The sequence below is a fragment of the Equus caballus genome, chromosome 28 (genome assembly GCF_041296265.1).
Source record: "Equus caballus isolate H_3958 breed thoroughbred chromosome 28, TB-T2T, whole genome shotgun sequence".
Taxonomy (NCBI): Eukaryota; Metazoa; Chordata; class Mammalia; order Perissodactyla; family Equidae; genus Equus; species Equus caballus.
The window spans coordinates 25,834,502-25,853,881 of NC_091711.1; the positions used below are offsets into that span (position 1 = coordinate 25,834,502).

Here is a 19,380-nt window from a genome sequence, read left to right on the forward strand (position 1 = left end):
AATCAGAATTTGTTTTGCTGTGGATTTGGGCAGTGATTGATTGTGATTAGAAATTCTAGGTAGTTCTCTGAAAGGAGACTGTTCACTTCATGAAGTTTATATCACCTAAAAAAAGAAAGAAATTCTTCAAAATCTGAGGATCTTTGAGCTTGTACTCGTTAGTATTATTTCATAGTTCTTTTAAGAGGTTATTAGCCACTTCAAATAGCATATTCTGGTAGTTATTGAAACCGTATTTATTAGATTACTAATTTCCTGCTGCCATCTTCCTTCATTGACAGCTGTTCCTCTTAATAGGAAAGGGAATATAGCTATTAATGAGATCAAATCAAAAGTAGTTCCTCCCTAATTTACTTATCACTAATCTACCATTCTCTGACAACTTCATATGTGAAGTTTAGTCTCCTGGGGCTGATAAATCACAGAATTTCCCAAGGACTTGGCATAGTCAACGTTGAGAGTCTTTGTGATTCGTGTGAGGCTGACTTTTTTTTCCCTACTCTCTGCTGTAATATATCTGTTGCTTGACCTCTGATCCTCAAGAGGGAATACTTCAACGTTTTATATCCTATCAATACAAAATCCAGGTGGTATACCTACAAAAATGAAGCTCTCATGGCTCTCAAAAGGAATAATCAAGTTACAAGTAAGCATGTTTCAGGATCCTCTGCTGGCTTCTGACCTTAAGATGATAATTATCATTCTTGTAAATTATCATTTGTGTAGAGATGTTTACAAAGTGCTTTCACATTTTGATTTGGTAATTTAAACACTGTAAGGTGTAGTGCATTTTACCAATTGGAAAGCCTGAGGTTCATACAGTTGAATTTGGTTTAGGAATACTTATTTAGTGAATTGTTCAAGAATGTTCAGCTAGAAAGTGATAGAGTCAGAATTTGGACTCAGGTCTTCTGGTTTCAAAGCCAAGGCTCTTTCTAGTATACAATACTCCTCTCTAGCTCGCGTATTACTGTGTTTTGACTGACTGAAATTACTTTTTTGGCAACCCAAATGGGCAAGTTCTCTGTGCAGGGTTTCATCTTTGTAGGTGTGTTAAGAAGGTCAATGAAGTGTCTTGTCATCTACGTAGAATATCATCTCTATCCAGGTGGAGCCATCCTCATTCTTCAGTGATGCTAGGACTGTGGTAAGGTATATGGATCCATGTACATTTTTCTGTGGTTTAATCATAGTCCTGATCTTTTCATTCTTGGTTCTCTGTCACTGGCCACATGTTTCAAGTCATGTTTCACTATAAAATGCCAGCTTCTATATGCATCTCTTTTGTGCCTCCCTTATGGAGAATTGTAGGGCGTACGTACCTAAGAAATAGTTTATTAATAATGGAATGAGGAGTTTCCCAGATGGCTTCTGGCATGAGATTGATTGACTCAATGGTGACATATTTAAATTTTTGTTAGCTGTACAGATATTGAACCAGTCCCTTTTTTCTTTTATAAAAAATACTGGCAATTACTCCATGATATCTGAACATTTTGTTAAGGTAGTACTTTTCTTCTTAAAGTTTGGAAAAAAATTCCTTTATAGCAATTATGATGATAGTGGTACTGGCACTTTTTAAGTGCTTTTTAGCCTATAAAGTGCTTTCACACATGTTATCTCATTTGCTCCTCATCGGCTTTATGAAATAGCACTATATATTAAAAAGTGTATAAGATCATTGAAGTACATTGACACATGAATAAGTTCCCTTCTTCATCCCTAGGGGCAAAAATAGAAATCTCTTTATTCTTTAGCTTTGCTTCTCATACTCTTTCATTCCATCCAGGCAGAAATATTCCTAAGTTACCTTCTCATGCCATTTCTCTATTTAGATCCTAAAAGGATCCCCATTATCCATCAAATCAAGTCCAATTCATCACTTCAGCATGAAAGAGTCTACATAATTTGGCCTTAACCTACATTTCCAGCCTTATCTACCAATATGTTCATCAGCCAACTCTAGTCCTCCTTTTCCTTTATTCTATACCTATTCTCTATGTCTATGTTTGTACTATTGTACTGTGGTGAAATTCTTTCCATTTTTCTCTCTGTTGGAATCTTTCGAGTCAGCAATCCCAGCTCTTCCTCAAGGCTTTTCCCAGAAACTTCAGCCTATTGGATAACTTATTTTCTACAACAACCTAGTAGCACTTGTCTATGCTGTGTTCTATGGTATAGATGTGTGCTTTTCTTTACTATATTTTAATTATTTCATGTGTACTAACAACACTAACAGCTAACACTTATATAGTGCTTACTGTGCGCCAGACACTCTTCTTTGTAGCTTACAAATATTGACTCATGTAATCCTCACAACAACCCTTTGAAGTGGGTACTATTATTATCCTCATTTTGCAGATGAAGAAACTAGATCAGAAAGGTTGTTAACTTGCTTAAGTTGTGGAACCAGGATATAAACCTAGGTACTAAATCTTAGCATTCAGGGGCTGGCCCCGTGGCCGAGTGGTTAAGTTCGTGCACTCCACTTTGGCGGCCCAGGGTTTCACCGGTTTGGATCCTGGCCACGGACATGGAACCGCTCATCAAGCCACGCTGAGGTGGCATCCCACATACCGCAACTAGAAGGACCCACAACTAAAAAATATACAACTACGTACCGGGGGGCTTTGGGGAGAAAAAGGAAAAAAAATAAAATCTTTAACTCTTAGCATTCACACTTGTTGAGGGTGAGCCACAGTTCACATAGTACACTTCCCCGAAGCACAGAGCAGCCAACTATACAGATAAGACCTACTAATATTTAAGTGGATCAAAATTAGTACCTTTTACATTTCTTCATTTGTTTGAGTCTTGGGCCTAAAGTCTAAATAGGGCTATTGTGACATGTTTCCTAATTTAGCAGGTGTCTATTTTCCCAGTAGTTTGATTACTGTATTTTCTGCAGTTCTTATTTTTATAGTTAAAGAGTAATGTATAATTTTACAGTTTATCCTTAAGAAAAAGCTTAATTTGTTAATTTAGTCAGATTCAATTTTACAGCTAAAATTATCAGAATATTCAAGTTCTTCCTTTGTAGAGGTGATTTGATCATTAAGACAAGGCTGCTTTAGTTGTTTGGAGTATCTTGGTCCCTTTCAAGTTCATTTGTATGTATAGATGATTGTAGGTTGTTAGTTTCACTCTTGAAACATGTATTTCCAAAGCTATTAATACTACCTCGAATTACGTTGGTTTCGGGGAGACATTATCCCAGTTTTGCAACAAATCCGATGCCAAGAAAAGGTGTGAAGAAAGTGAATGTCTGATAAAGCGGCATGTCTATGCTAGGGTCCATGAAGAGGGAGAGCTTGCATTCCATGTTAATAGCTTTCCCCCTCTCTGTCTGCCTTAGCCTTCGTTTATGGTTAGGCTTCTTTAAACTTGCCCATATACAAGTACATAGGGGTCTCATAAAAGTTATAATTTAAAACTTTTGTAGCAAAAGTTTGATTTTTCATATTTATATTTGAATATGACTATGTCTGATTGGGGAATCCAAACTAAATAGTAAGGCTGATAGGTGAAGATTTATTTCAAAGATCACTTGAAAAGCTACCATGCTCCGCCTACTGACCTCCTTGGTTTTTTAGCCCTCCTGCCGCTCGCCACAAAGAGTATAAAGTGAGTTGGGCTGTTCTCTCTTTATGAAAGCGGGGTGGGATGTCACACTAAGTGCTTCCTAATGTTAGAATTGTAAGAAGAGAGAAGAAGCAACAGTTTAAATATGACACATAAAAGTACTGCAGAGGACCATGCAGGGTGTGTCAGTAGATAGTGAAAAAGCCACACCAGGCTAAAAGGAGGATCAACATTCCATTGATTAGATGTTCTTTTTTTGATAATTGAAAATAAATGTCTCCAGATAGGCCTAATATTAAAAACATTCTTCTGGAGCTGGCCCAGTAGCATAGTGATTAAGTTCTCACGTTCTGCTTCGGCGGCCTGGGGTTCCCAGGATTGGATCCCAGGAGCAGACCTACACACTGCTCATCAAGCCATGCTATGGCAGCATCCTACATGCAAAATAAAGAAAGATTGGCACAAATGTTAGCTCAGGGCCAATCTTCCTCACCAAAATAATATATATATATTCTTCTCCTTCTCTAAAAGTGATGTAACCCATGATTAAGAGGATATGTGCTTATGGTTTGATGTATAGATCACTGCATTCCTACTTAAGTCTCCATTATAATCAACCGGGTCTGGACTCTGTGATATAGGAATGATTGACTAAGACGAACAAACCTATTGCCTTCAAACCCTAGACATAACCAGTTTTACGTTAACTGCTAAAGGCCTTGTCCATTAAAAGTTCTCTTTATTTTTATCAGACAATAGGATCACTCTATTCCTAAATTTAATACAAAATAAAACTTTAGATTTTCTGTTAGAGCAGACTATATACAGGGAAGCAGAATCAACTCCCAAAGACTTAGGATTTGAAATCAGAGTTCTGGGAAGTTACTTAATCTCTTTGGGCTTTGGTTTTCTCTCTGTAGAATGGAGATGAGAATGATAATGGACATCACAGGGTTCCTGTGAGAATTAACCTCTCTGCACTAACACTGCTAGCTCATCTCTCACCTCTCTACCATGTATTCTGTGCACAAAACTAATGTCAGTGACTTGCAGCTTCCCAAACTAGAGAAGGTTTGATTCTGTCTCATCTCACTCTTCCCATGGTTTCCTCTGGTCAGTTCTTATTCATCCTTTAAGACTCAGCACAGACATCACCTCTTTTGCTCTTTCTGACCTCACTGCAAGTTTTGGTCCCTCTATGCCATTTTCATAGTACTCTAGGTATACCTCATTGCACTTCTGTGCACATTATATTGTAACTATTTGCTTTTCAGTCCTCTTCATTAAACTCTGAACTCTTTAAGAATAGAGACTTGTATGTCTTGTTTATTTTCTTGTGCCCTCGGTATCAAGCCTGGTACCTGGTATGCATAAGATGTTCCTTGATAGATGAATAGAAGGAAAAGAGGGAGGAATAAATGAGCTGGTATATGTGAAAGCATTTTGTAAACTATAAAGTGCTATGCACATGTTATTGTGGTTTTGCATTACATTTCTTAACGATGTATTTTAAATATCTGAATGTCCGTTTTTAAAAGGCCTTGATCCTGCTGATGTAATTCTTAGATATTGGCTATATTGTTAGAGTACTCAGGGACAGCATCTGTTACAGGATTATGTTTTCCCTGTTGTGTTTCAGCTATTTAATTAGTTAGGCTTCACTAAACAGGTTTATTAATCTAATTACTTCATATCTCTTTATTAAAAATTTATATTTCACATCTAGTGGCTCAGTAATGTTTACCTCAGTCTTTATTGTTTCACGTTGACAATGAAAGTAAAACTTCACACATCATACTAAAGATAGATTGGACTGTTGTTTCTTCTTCATAGAGTCTATACTGAAAATAAACACCTCTAAATCTTATTAGGAACTTAGCATCTAATACAAACTTATGTATGTACTAATACCTCTCTTCCGGTCTTTTAATGGCAAGGATATTGGATTCCGACTCGACTCGCTACATACCATCCTGCAACAGGAAGTCCTGTTACAAGAGGATGTGGAGCTGATTGAGCTACTTGATCCCAGTATCCTGTCTGCAGGGCAACCTCAACAACAGGAAAATGGACACCTTCCAACACTTTGCTCCCTGGCAACCCCTAATATTTGGTACTGTCCAGAAAACAGCTATCCTTTGCTTACATATAGAGTATTAGCAGAGGAAATCTGTCATCATGCTCTCCATTGTAAAGGCCTTATAAACGTTCCATACCTTTTAGCATTGTAACTAATGTAATGATGTGCCAGAGGTTCAAAAAAAAAAGTAACTTTCTAAAGTGAATACTGTTTAAAGCTAGGGAAAAAATCCAATTAGGTTGTTGTGTACTCTCAACTGAATATAATTAATTCTGTTTTTAACAATCCAACAAGCAGGTATAACATGTGCCAAAAAGAATCTCTCTTACCCCTATACCTATGCACGTGTGTGCATGCAGCCCTGGCTGGTTCTATATGTTCCTTTATAATCACTCAGTTATATCGTAATCACATTGTAGAGACACCAAGGACAGGATGGGACATGGAGGTAAATAGTCAACTCTTGTTTTGTTGGCCAAGAAGAGATCCTAGGGAACATAGTGTGACAATTCATGCTATCCTAAAACTTTTCAACTACTTCAAATATTTGGTCTTATGCCAGAATCAGTTCCATGCCAGAATCTGTTTTAAAAAAAATAGTAAGAAGGGATTATATATACAGAACTGTTAATGTCCTCTTCCTATTGAAGTACGAGTTTATTAAAGGAACTAAATCGTTGCTTGAACTGTTGAAGTTATACAGGCAGTTACATTCATTGGCCTCAGTGTTCTGAATTTCTCTCTTTCCTGTCACTCTGACAAATGCTTCGTATTACAACAGCGAAGTATGATGTTTTCCAAATCTGTGTCTCAGGATGATGAAGTAAAGCATCTTATCCTTTAAAAATCTAAGAAATTAAGAAGCTGCTAGAAGGAACCATAGGTTCTAAGAATTTTAGAGCTTTCCTTTCAAGTTTCTTTTAAGCGCAAATGTGATTAAGCACAAATGTGATTAAGCACCTATGAGACCTGTAGATAATTTTAGACTTTGCTATTAGTACATAAAAGTATGTGATGAGATTTTGCTTGATGATATTACCAGTATTGTTTGAAAGTAAAGGATTCCAAAGGAAATCAGAGCAGGCAAATATTTGTTATTCTTCCATGTGACTTTCTTTGTAGTTTGACTATAATGTCTTCAAGTATTGTTGATGTTGTTTGTAGATATCCTCAGACACATTTCCCCCTGTATTCCCCTTTTTCTTGTATATACACATTTTCATCAAAGCCTTCATTGTATAAAAGATGTATTTTAGTCTGTGGATTTGTAATTGACCCAAATAAGAAATGTTCATACATATTTTTACTTTAGTTAAAAAAGTATAAAAGTACAAAGCTTGTCCATATCATGGTCTATAGTAAGAATGTGTATTCCAGATTTGTGATGATTATTTAAAATTAAATGACTTCACTCAAAACAATTACTCATCAAGTATAATTTCTAATTGGAAAAATGTTTATATTTTCTTGAGCTATTGTATGTTTCTGTGCAAATAATTAAAGTCTGACTTTGGGAAAAAAGGAACTCATAATATCTCCAAATACTAAAAAATTGTTTTAATATTAAAAATTAGTATTTTATCTACTTTAGTAAACCTAAACTACTGACTAAAGTAACTCATCTTTCTCTGGTCTGATGGATATCATTTTCTTGTTTTCTCTGTTATAGGGATGTCTCAGTGCTATTTGCCTTCATTAGTTTGCTCATTATGCTTCCCACTTGGTGGATTTTATCTTCCTGGCTGCTATGGGGAGTGATTCTGTTTGTTTATCTGATCATAAAAGTTTTGAGATTATGGAGGACAGCCAAACTACAAGTAACCCTAAAAAAATACAATGTTCTTTTGGAAGATACAGCAACAAATAGCCGAGCTTTTACTAACCTTGTGAGAAAAGCTTTACGTCTCATTCAAGAAACTGAAGTCATTTCCAGAGGATTTACACTGTGAGTTCATTTTTCATTTTACTTTTTAAATAATTCTTTTCTACTACACAGTTAAATTAGAATATTTATTACCTATTTGCACTTCTGTGTTGCATTTACAAAAAAACTAGGTTTCTCTTTGGTGCTTATTAAAGTCTATGACCTGCTAAGTGAAGGAATAAATATATTATATGCTAGATTTAATATGTAGTATGATTCTGCTCATGTAGTTTGAAAAACCACAGTACTTTGAGAATCGTGGTTATTTCTGTGTGTTACTGTATGATTATATGAGGTAATGTATGGAGAGAGCCTAACATTGAACCTAGCATGCAAAGTTACCCAATAAATGTTTGTTCCCTTTACTCCCTGTCAGATGCTCTCTTTCCTCGGTTTAAATGATAGATGTCTTTGACATGAATTCATTTTGAAAAATCTTGCTTTATATTAATAATATTCTTTAGGTAAACGTTAGCAGATTACTTGGGCACTGTTATTCTCAGAATATCATACAAATAATAATGTTTCACATTTCCATGGGAAAATTAAATATTCATCAGTCTAGCTTGTAAGTATATTAAGCTATAGGATATATAGGCTATTTATTCTATTACTAAAGGGAAAGTTATATTTATTGAGCACCAGTTATGTTGCATATACTGTGGTAGGCAATTGTGCATACAACTAAAGGCAGGCAATTTTAAGTGGTAGAGCAAATGTTCCATCCATTCCATCTGAGCCTAAAGCTTGTTTCCAGTACACTAGGCTGTCTGCTAAACGCTAACAGTTGACAGTTCTACTGTAGTATAATTAATAATTTATATAACCTTTGCAGTCTATAGGTGGGAGAAAGTATATGGTGGACTGATTATTGCTCTTAATTAGTTGTACCTGGAAAATCATGAAAAGGGGGCCAGAAGAATCTTTGACAGTCATTGCATCCTTCACTCTGCTCTGCTCTAGAGTAGTACTTAATCTTGACTTAAAAGCTGTTTCTGGAAAATCATGGAAGCAGGGAAGTGGAAGACTCTCTAGTAGTCATCTTAGGCTTCGCTCTGTTTGTTCTAGAACAGTGTTTAAGCAATCCCAAGACATTGAGATTTTATAACTTTCTGCACAACTCGAAATGTAACGGTCCTTGGTCTGTTAATTTTTGTCCTTCCATTGTGGTTAAAGTCCACTTCTTATTGATAGAGCATATCAAATATTAAGTTGTTTGAGGGTCTTATTTTAAATGTTAAGAATCACACTAAGACTAAGTAATAGTTGCTTTTCATTTTCGCACAGCATTTTATTGAGAGGACTGATTGGTTAAGCAAAGTGGCTGTGTTCAGTTGATGCTCTGTAGCCTAGTATAGGGGATTCTGTGCCTTTTGTCATTGTCCAGCTTTTACCCATATGTATAAAATAGGCCGGAAGAACTAAAATGGGCCAGTTAGACATGATTTACCTCCACATCATGACTTCCATCTATTCAGATGCAGACAGGCAGAAGAAATGTTGGAAAAAAATTGTGCTTCACTTGCCTCCAGCTGGATAATTGATTGAAAAAAATTATAAGGAATAACAAATCTTGAATCATAATTTTTTAGAGATATTTTTAATTTTTAAGACTCATTTAGTAAAATGGAATACAAATAATAGTGCCATATATTGAAAACATGGGTGCTGTTTTGCTCTGCCTTAATTTGTCCTTTCTAGCCAATAATTTAACCCTTCTTTGCCTCATTCTGTTATTTTAAAATAAGCCTATCAGTCATTGCCCTCTGTTTTTTGTAGATTTTTAATGCTGAATATATTTTAGTTTGATTGAAATTTTTAAAGTTTTAAGTTAGATGTCTTGTTCTAAACATTTGTGGTTATATTGTTATGAGAAATTAATAAATTCCAATATTTTGTTTTGCTATTGAGAGGTTACTGGCTAGGTGAAAAAACTATTATCCAATAACTATGTAATATGTAATCATTCATAATTTCCTTTATAAAAAGCCTAACGTCTGTCATTGTTGCAAATAGGAACTCTCCATTTATCTTTTGGAAAGTGCTATGAAATGTGCTTCCTCTTGAACAGTTTTGAGAGTAGCTATGCTACTACATAGTAACCCTTCCTTTGCCTTTCTACTTGCATTCCCCTGTTGGCCACTGGTCCTGTTACCTTTCTGCGTCCCCTATTTCATTTTGAGTAGGTAAGTGCCAGTGGCAGCAGGTGGGTAAGTCATTTTACCCTACTTTTGTGAATGTACAGAATGTATTTCTATACAGTATTTGATTGTTCTGTACAAGTTACCAAAAATATGATTGATGAACATATGTAAATGCATATTAAGAATGGGAAAGTGTTTGTAACTAAGGCTTTCATTCTTACTGTGGATATAGGATTTAAAAACTGAATGTAAAGTATTACCATTTTAGTATATTTTATCAGGTAATGTGTCTATATAAAAAAGTTGCAATTTCTTATATAAATATTCCTACATTTATACTATATTTCAACTAAAATTCATTGTGTCCCCATGTCGGAGGAAGCCTTTACTCTTTGAGATTTTAATTTTTCATTTGTCTTTTTTCTGGTAGCTATGTGTGTATCAGTGAAATGGCTATTTATGAGGCCTGAGTTGGGATATTTGTAATCATTTTCTAGTGAAAATCATTAAAAGGATTTTTTTTCTAAGCTTAATAGAATTGTGGATTTAGGAAACAAAAACTTTAGGACACCTGTACAGTTGTATCACATTTTACTTTTCAAGTTTGCTTGACAGGGTCAGTGCTGCTTGCCCATTTAATAAAGCTGGACAGCATCCCAGTCAGCATCTCATCGGTCTGCGGAAAGCTGTCTACAGAACAGTAAGAGCCAACTTTCAAGCAGCAAGGCTAGCTACCCTATATATGCTGAAAAAATATCCTTTTCTGTGTGTGTGTAAGAATAAGTAATGTTTCCGGAGTCCTGAATATAGATGTTATAGTTGTATCCTGCAAAAGTTAACTATAAACTGAGATGGCCTATTTTGAAGCTAATTTCCATCATCACTACTATTTTAGAACTGGAAATACATTCCAAGGGGAGTGATAATAACAGACAGGAAGAAAGTTCTGCTCTCCTGCGCCTCATTTTTAACAAGAAAAACTTGAAGTCCCTCCCTTTACTGGTCCAAAGAATAAAGTCAGAAAAACCTGGCTTTGCTAGGTCTGTCATTTTTAAAAATTACTGAACATGGCAAATTTACGTCATGACATGGAAATAAACTGGCAGCAGGAAATCCTTCCCCTTTCAGAAAACAGAGGCTCTAGAGTCAGATTGGCTAAGTTTAAATTTTGGCTGTATCAGTTACTGCCTAAGTGACCTTAAGCAAGTTTCTTACCTCTTTCTGCCTTGCTTTATTCATTTTTGAAATGGCAATAATTACATAATCTTCCTGACTGTGTTTTTGTTGAGGTCAAATAAGTTAGTGCATATAAAGCACTTAGGCAGTATCTAGTGTATAATAAACACTCAGAGACTGCATGACAACGAGTTTGTCACTTAAATTTACTAAATCAGGAAATTAGTTCTGTTTGAAAGTGAAAGTGTCTAAGATCTTTATTTTGGTTAAGACTCATAGATACGTTAAATTATGAGTCAGTGGAATGCAAAAAGACTACACCTTCAATATGCTGGGTATGGTACCACTGATAAATACAGTGCTTAAAGTTTACAGAGAGCTTTGTGCTCTATCATTATAGCCTTATACAAACCTTCCCAGCTAGATTTTATCTCCACTTTATGAGAAAACTAAGTAAAACCTCCACTTTGTGTGATTTGCTTCACGTCCCACAACTGGTGAGAGATGAAGTTGTGTCCTGAATATAGGATTTATGACTTGAAACTTTTTCTATATAGATATTTCTTGTACTATACTACCTCTTTGAAAATTGAGAGAGCATTTTAATTTTAGTCAAGAACTTGTCCATTTAGTTCCCCTACTGCCTAAATACCTGCCTGCTGTGTGCTAGGAAGACAGAATAAAAACTTGTACTACCTACTTTTAAAGGCATTTGAGTGTAGTCAATAGATAAGCCTGTATTTATAATACAGCGTAAGCGCCCAGTGTGCCTCCAGTGTAGCAGGACAATGTACTTGGCCCGTGGGGTCAGAGAATGCTTTCAGGGAGGTGACACCTGAGTTGACCCTCAAGGAATGAGTAGCAGTTGGCCTTAAGGATAATAACAGTCTGCATTCCAAGTAGAGGGAAGCAAAGATATGGAAAGAAATAGACATACAACAGTGTGGCGTGTAAACTGCAAGTGGTTGTTCATTCAGTGAATATTTATTCAGTATAAACTCAGTGCCGAGCAATATGGTAGTCACTAGATATACAATGGTCAACATAAAAGACGTGGTCCCTGCCTCAGGAAACTTATGGTTTGGTGAGGGGCAGGGGGCTAAGAAGCGATAGCCTAATAAAGATTGCAAATTGTGTGAGTTCCCTGTGCCAGTCACTTTTCTCATGGAGATCCTTGTCTCGTGGAGCTTACCTTCTAGTAGATGAGATAATGAATGAAAAGTGCACAAATGAGATTTTTAGACACTTGCTATAAAGAAACAATAGGACAGAGAATGATTGGTGGGTTGCACTTTTTGACTGGATGGTAGGGAAAGGCCTCTCTGAGGAGATGACAGTCAAACTGAGATTTGCATGAGGAGAAAGATTGTGTTCGGGGAAATGGACCAGCAAGTATAAAGACTTTGTGGCAGGAGTGAATTTAGCGTGATTGGAATAAAGAAGGAAGACCGTCATGACTGGAGCCCAGGAAGTTGGGAGTTGGAGTATGAGATGTGATTGAGAGGTAGCCAGGGTCGAGACGAGATCATATTCTCCATAGAAGAAACCTCAAGGAATTAAGATAAAAAAGAATCCACCAGTCATTTCTTTGAAAAGACCAATAAAATATATAAACACTTGCCTGCCTAATCAAAGTAAAGCAAGTGGAAGTATACAAGATTAGTAGTGAGAACAGTGTTGTAGCCATAGATATGGAAGAAATTAAAATAATTATAAGGGGATAGTATATGCAACTTGGTGGCAGCAACTTTGAAAATGTAGGGGGAAATGGATAATTTCTTACCAGAATACAAATCTCCAAAACTGACCTAGGAAGAATTCAAAAACTGAAGAGAATCGACATGTGATAAAAAATATTCCACTTAAAAAAGAAAACACCTTATTATATGTAAACAATGAAAAATCTGCATATATAAAAATATGATAAAGTTCTTGATGTACTACTGTCTAATGACCTCCAGATTATATTGCCAAATGAAAAAATAAAAAGCAAAGTGCACAGAGCAGTATTTATAGTACTACCCTTCTATCTGTGTGTAAAAGGGGTTGTGTGTATATGTGTATGAGGGGATAAATAAGTGTGTGTGTGCATGTGTATATATATACATGCATATCCTACATGCACATTTATATTTGTATTTGCTTTTACATATGTATGTATGCATAAAATATCTCGAAGGATACACAAGATACTGGTAACAGTGATTGCCTTTGCCTTTGGGTAAGGAAACTAGGTGGCTAAGGGAAAATGGTAAGAAGCGGGTTTTACTCTACCCCTTAATACCCCATGATTTTTGCTGAGTAAGATTCGCTCTGAGCTAACATCTCTGCCAATCTTCCTCTGTTTTTTAATATGTGGGATGCCAGCACACCATGGCCACTAACAGAATGGTGTAGGTCTGTGCCCAGGAACTGAATTCAGGCTGCCAGAGTGGAGCGCACTGAACTTAACCACTAGGCCACTGGGGCTGGTCCCCTTTTGAATTTTTAATCATGTGAATATATTACTCATGCAAAAAGTAAATGAATTAAAAAAATTTTAACTACCAGGTCCAGATGGTTTTATAGTTTTTTTTAAAAAAACTATTTCAGAATGTAGAAAAGGTTAGAAATTCTCTCCTACATCATTTTATTTATGAAGATACTATAATCTCATTACTAAAACAGGATGTGTTACAAAGAATAAAAACTGTAGACCAATCTCAGAAATGGAGATACAAAATATTTCAAAAGAATATTTATAGATTTAATCTAGCTTATATTAAAAGTTTATTATAATATGGCCAAATAGGAGTATGCTAGGAATGCAAGAATGGTTCATTATCAAGAACTGTATGGGTATAATCTTTACAAAAACAATTAAAGTGGAAAAAATCACATAGTAATATTGACAGATGCTCATGAGGAAGAGGAAAGTGGAAACGGAGCAGTGTCTATGTTAAACAACTTAGATAGGACCGGTTCAGTGCTGCTTATATCAGTAGTCTGTGCATTTCAGATAATGGTCAGCTAATGGTGTCCTGCATGTGCAGCCTGGCAGGAAAAGAGAGGTATTTACTGTACTGTTCGGAGGGCTTGAACCATGGTGCAATAAAGTACACAATACAGTTTCAAAAGATAGGTGTCAAAAATAGCTAAATTAGCACTTGTGAAGAGTTGAACTTTTAATTCTTTAAGTATAGAAGTATTTTATTCACAAGTATCTTGTAAGATATCTGAGGTATGTCAATATACTCGATTTTAATATCGGTTTCTTTTTTAAAAACTGACATAAATCTCCAGTCACAGTTCAGGATAAAGATCAGTAAAGGTATTTTGGACAGTTTTACTGTATCTTTTATGTTTTAATGAAAAGGCTTTGTTGATTGCCTTAACCTAATTTAACCTACCCCCTGAACTCTGAGAGTGACAATGTAACCAACTACATCTGTGTGGTGCCTTTTAAGGAGCTGGGCCTTGGACTTAGTGAAGAGCAGATTTCAGAAGAGGAAGCGCATAACCTTACAGATGGCTTCAGCCTGCCTGCGTTGAAGGTAATCCGCTTGTGGAAGGGAGGGGTTGAAGTGAAGGAGATGCACTTGTATTGTGCCTGTGCTTTCTGAACCTAAGTGGTGCACCTGTTCCCGTTTATTGTTTGCTGAATATCATCACCATAATAGCTTTACTGATGTTTGTGAAGCTGCCTTGAAAAGCTGAGAGCATCATAAAGATTGGGTAAAGGGATCCTTATATTTTAATATCAAAGTACTTAAAATTTGCGGCCGGCCTGGTGTCACAGCAGTTAAGTTCGCATATTCTGTTTCAGCGGCGCAATGTTCACCAGTTCAGATCCTGGGCACAGACCTACACACCGCTTGGCAAGCCATGCTGTGGCAGGCGTCCCACATAGAAAGTAGAGGAAGATGGGCACAGATGTTAGCTCAGGGCCAGTCTTCCTTAGCAAAATGAGGAGGATTGGTGGCAGATGTTAGCTCAGGGCTAATCTTCCTCAAAAATAAATAAATAAAATTTTACCATAAGTATGTCTTGCCTTAGAATTTAGAGGTAAGTGAATTTACTTTAATAGGAAACCAATATGAGTGATTTTATGACTAGCCATTTGTTTCAACAAACACAGGTAAAGAACTTAGAAAATCTACATCTTCCCTTGGAAAAATCTTCAAAGTTCTTGTTTAGAATAAGAATTTTTCTCATATTTAAGAGCCACTTAAAGAATATATTTGACTGCCTAAGAATTAAACTTATAAACTTCAGATACTGCGTATTTTAAATGCAAACAAGCTCAGGAAAAAACTGCAATGATTTATAATAAAAGCTTTGAATTCTTTCTATATAAAGAACACTAAGGTGTATAAAGAACACTTCAGAAAAGAAGAAATAGAAATGGCCATTAAATGTGACAAGACTTTCAATCTTATTAGTAATGGAAGAAATACAAATAAAAATAACAAGTAAACATTTTGCCAAAGTTGATTATCATTATCAACAAAGATTCAGGGAGATCTCACACACTAGTGGTTAAAGTTTAAACTGGTTCGTTTTTACAGTGAATCTCCGCGGAGGTGTGTGCCCTTTACTCTAGCAGTTTTAAGCTTACAGATTTATCTGAAGAAGTAATCAGATCTACTCAAAGGATGTTCATAATACTGCAACAGCAAATACTGGAAACAAATTAAAAGTTTAGTAATATGAGATTGGTAATGATTTATGGTACATTCATCGGAGTTAGTAGTAGAAAAATAACAACATAGAAAAACGTAAGTTAAAGCAAGTTACAAAAACCATGTGTGAGGTAAGACTTCAATAGTAGTTTTAAGAAGTCAGTACAAATGTCTTTAAATTCCTTTTCAGTATTTAGTAAATTCCACTTAGATATTTCTTTGTTTCTAGTCTTTAAAGCTTCACTTGATACCATGAAAATCAGTGCAAGTGTAGTTGACAGCATATTTATCAAGACCCACTTTGTTTTGAGACTGTTGTATATCAACTTCTACATCTTTTAAATTTTTAGATTCACATAAATACTCATATTCTCCTGTGTTTTTTCTTTCCTGTTGCTTGAAATTTGCCTTATTCTTACCCTCATTCTAACCCATTTCGGTAAATGGCACCATGTAACTTATTAAGCTAGAAACCTGGGCACCATCCTTTTTATGCCTTTTTTTACCCCTCATATCCAGTCTGTCAGCAGATTCTTGTGTTGGTTCAAACTTGAAAATGTTTAAACCCGTCCACTTTTTTCCATACCCCTTCCCACCATCCTCGTCCTGGCTGCCATCTTCTCTTACTCGTCTGCTGCAATAGTTTTCTTGCTGGTTTCCTTAGTTCCCTAAAGTTATTTGTTTCAGAATGCAATGTGACGTATAAAGAGCCTTAAAAAAGCAAAATGCTTTGAATCAGTAATTCCACTTCTGCAAGTCTTTCTTAAGGAAATGATTCCAAATAGAGGAAAGCTTTATGTACAAAGTTGCTTATTAGCTATGTTTATAATAGTGAAAAATGGGATACAGCCTAAATGTGCCGCATTAGAGGAAAGGCTGCATGAATTATGGTAGAGCCGCATGTTGGACCATTATGCAGCAGCTACAGCTTTCTTATGAAGATTTTGTAAAAACTTGGAGAAATGTCTGTTAACACCAATGAAACCATCAGGATAAGTAAACGTATATGCGGTATTGCCACAGCTCTGTTTTTAAAAAAAGACTGAGAGAGACAGCCGGCCCTGTGGCCAAGTGGTTAAGTTTGTGTGCTCTGCTTCAGAGGACCGGGGTTCACTGATTCGGAGCCTGGGTGCGGACCTAGGCGCAGCTCATTGAGCCATGGTGTGGCGGCATCACACATAGAGGAACTACAGTGACCTACAACTAGGATATACAGCCATGTGCTGGGGCTTTGGAGAGGAAAAAAACAGAGGAAGATTGGCAATAGACGTTAGCTCAAGGCCAATCTCCTTATCCAAAAAAAATGTCTGGGAGAAAATCCAAGATACTAATAGCTACTCTTTGGGAGTGGTGACACTAGGTAATTCCATTCACTCCCAAATTCAATACAATGACCATGCTTTACTCTATTATGGAAATAAAGGTTTTTTTCAAAGGACAGTTTGAGAGAGTCTTAATGAAGAAAATGCAGAGACTTCGGAATTGAGCAGCCCTGGGTTTATAGTTTAGCCCTAACACTGACTAGCCATTTGACCTTGATTAAGTTATTCTTTGAACTTACTTCACCTGTTAAAAGGGAGTTACCACATCTGCCCTACAAGGTGTTAGGTCAAATGAGAAGACATACAAAATACGTACAGAAGGGCTTTTTGTATAATTAGTCCTCAAAAATGGTAATAGCTGTTATTCTTTAAGAAGGATTTGGAGAAAGAATTTTGGTCATATTTCTTCATTTCCTTTTTAAAATTATTTTTTGTTTACTCATCAAGATATCTCAGTGATTTCCCTATTTCTTTATGCTTTTGATACGTTGTTTTCAAAAGCTTGTTAAATCCTGAATTGTATTTTGGCTTAAGTGTAGGCAGCAAAGAGAAAAGGTGGACCCCCTGGAGTCAGACTTTCCAAGTTTGACTCTGACTACATCGCTTACCTGCTGATGTGGTCTGGAGCAAATCATTGTTTCTGTGTTTATAAACATGGCATAATCATAATGTTTACCTCCAAAGGATTAAATATTTGCCCATCCAATGCCTGGGATAGAGTAAGTGATTAATAAATGTGAGCTAATTTTTAAAATTGCATCTGATGTGACCTGCTCCAAAATGTGAGGCTTGTTCTCGGTTATCTCCCACCCACCCCCAATGATGCTAGTTGTAGCTGGATCCTGTTTGCTCACCCGTGTTGTTTTACAAATCAGACTAACTAGTATTTTGATTTTTGCTTGTTAATCTATAACCAAACTCAGTGATTGCGTTGCATTGTCACCAGGAATATCAGCCTCTGAAAGAAGCCTTATCTTGAGATCTATGGAGGTTATAAACTGCTGAAAACTCCTGTAATGTTCTAAAACCATGTTTTGCCACCTTGTATAATTGCCATTGTACCCAGGAAAAGAAGTTAAAAATGAATTTTGTGAGTTAAATTTTATAAGAAAATTCTCTCTCAAAAGAGCAACGCTAATTAAAGCTTTAAAAAAATGTGGTGATAGAGGTTTACAAATAAGTCACGGCCTTTTGTTTTCCTGTGTAATCGTCATTGTGTCCTACAAAGGAAATACATTTTGGATTTATTTTTTGTTGTTCACATATCTTCCCTAAAGAAAACTTAACAAGAGCAAATGCTGCACCTTTGGGAAAGGAAACCACTTCTTCATTGTATCTGGGGGAGACATATTTAAGATATTTAGTACAGAGTCCTTATGCCTGTTTTTTTCCTTGTTTAAATTTTTAACTAGTTTTTTAAATTATTGTAATGTAGTATATTTTCTGCTTTAGAAAAATAAATCCTCATTGATGAAAATACTTTAAATCAAAATTTCCTAGGGGCCAGCCCAGTGGCACAGCGTTTAAGTTTGCACATTCCGCTTTGGTGCCCTAGGGTTCACTGGTTCAGATCCTGGGTGTGGAGCTACGCACCGCTGCTCAAGCCATGCTGTGGCAGGCATCCCACGTATAAAGTAGAGGAAGATGGACACAGATGTTAGCTCAGGGCTAGCCTTCCTCAAAATAAATAAATAAATAAAATTTCCTGTTTGCCCACAAACTATGGTTTTCCCTTCATCCAGAGCAGCTCCACTATCCAAAGAACAAACAGAAAAAAAATGTATACTTCAGAGTTTTGGTTTAATTGGATAATATGGTAGTGATTAGATAATAAGTTAGTCTTTTTTAAAGTGGCAGTAAGCTATGGCAACTTGATTCTTTTGGTTGCTGTGGGCCAAAACTCTGGAATCATCCTTGATAACACTTTTTTTCTCAAACAATTCATCAAGAGATTCTGACAGTTGTACTTTCACAGTATATCCAGAGTCTTGACTACTGCTCACCTCTTGGCACTAACCACTGTGATACAAACTACCATTAACCCTCACCTGGATTATTGCAGTAACTGGTCTCTCCACTTCTACTCTCATCTCCCTGTCATCTCTCAACACAGCAGCTAGAATGAGCCTGTTACAGCATAACTCGGGTCATGTAACTCTTCTGCTCAAAACCCTTCAGGGCTCCCCATTTCTCTTAGAGTAAAAGCCAGAGTTACTTCAGTGACTTCATTGCTTACTGCACTCTCCCTTGCTTACTGTACCCCAGCCACGCTGACATTCTTGTTCCTCAGATGTGCCAGGTATACTCCTGCTGCAGGAGTTTGCACTTGAACCTCCTGCTCCCTGGAGCTCTTTTCCCTGTTGAGTCTCATGGCTCAGTTCCTTCAGGTGACGCTTTTTTAGAGAGCTTCCTGGCCACCCCACCCCACCCTTCCTTTCTCCCCATGTGTGCACACATAAATGCACACTCACTGTTTGCCTTCCCTACTGTG

General features: G+C 36.4%; 1 protein-coding gene across 15 annotated transcripts in view; it reads left to right on the forward strand.

The window, feature by feature from the left end:
• The window catches only part of VEZT (vezatin, adherens junctions transmembrane protein), a 75,312-nt gene that overhangs the window by 31,392 nt on the left and 24,540 nt on the right, over positions 1-19,380 (forward strand). For 4 of the 15 annotated variants that reach the window (XR_011433690.1, XM_023631499.2, XM_023631503.2 and 1 more), the window contains exons 4-7: positions 5,520-5,695; positions 7,332-7,607; positions 10,346-10,483; positions 14,292-14,439. Coding sequence is in view for 13 of the 15 variants with exons in the window: in XM_023631499.2 (XP_023487267.2) it covers positions 5,520-5,695; positions 7,332-7,607; positions 10,346-10,483; positions 14,292-14,439 (738 nt within the window). In the remaining 2 variants the exon portion in view is untranslated. Of the gene's footprint in view, positions 1-1,090; positions 1,148-5,519; positions 5,696-7,331; positions 7,608-10,333; positions 10,484-14,291; positions 14,440-19,380 lie in introns of all 15 variants that reach the window. The other 11 variants (XM_023631494.2, XM_023631501.2, XM_070254333.1 and 8 more) reach the window with 5 other exon arrangements.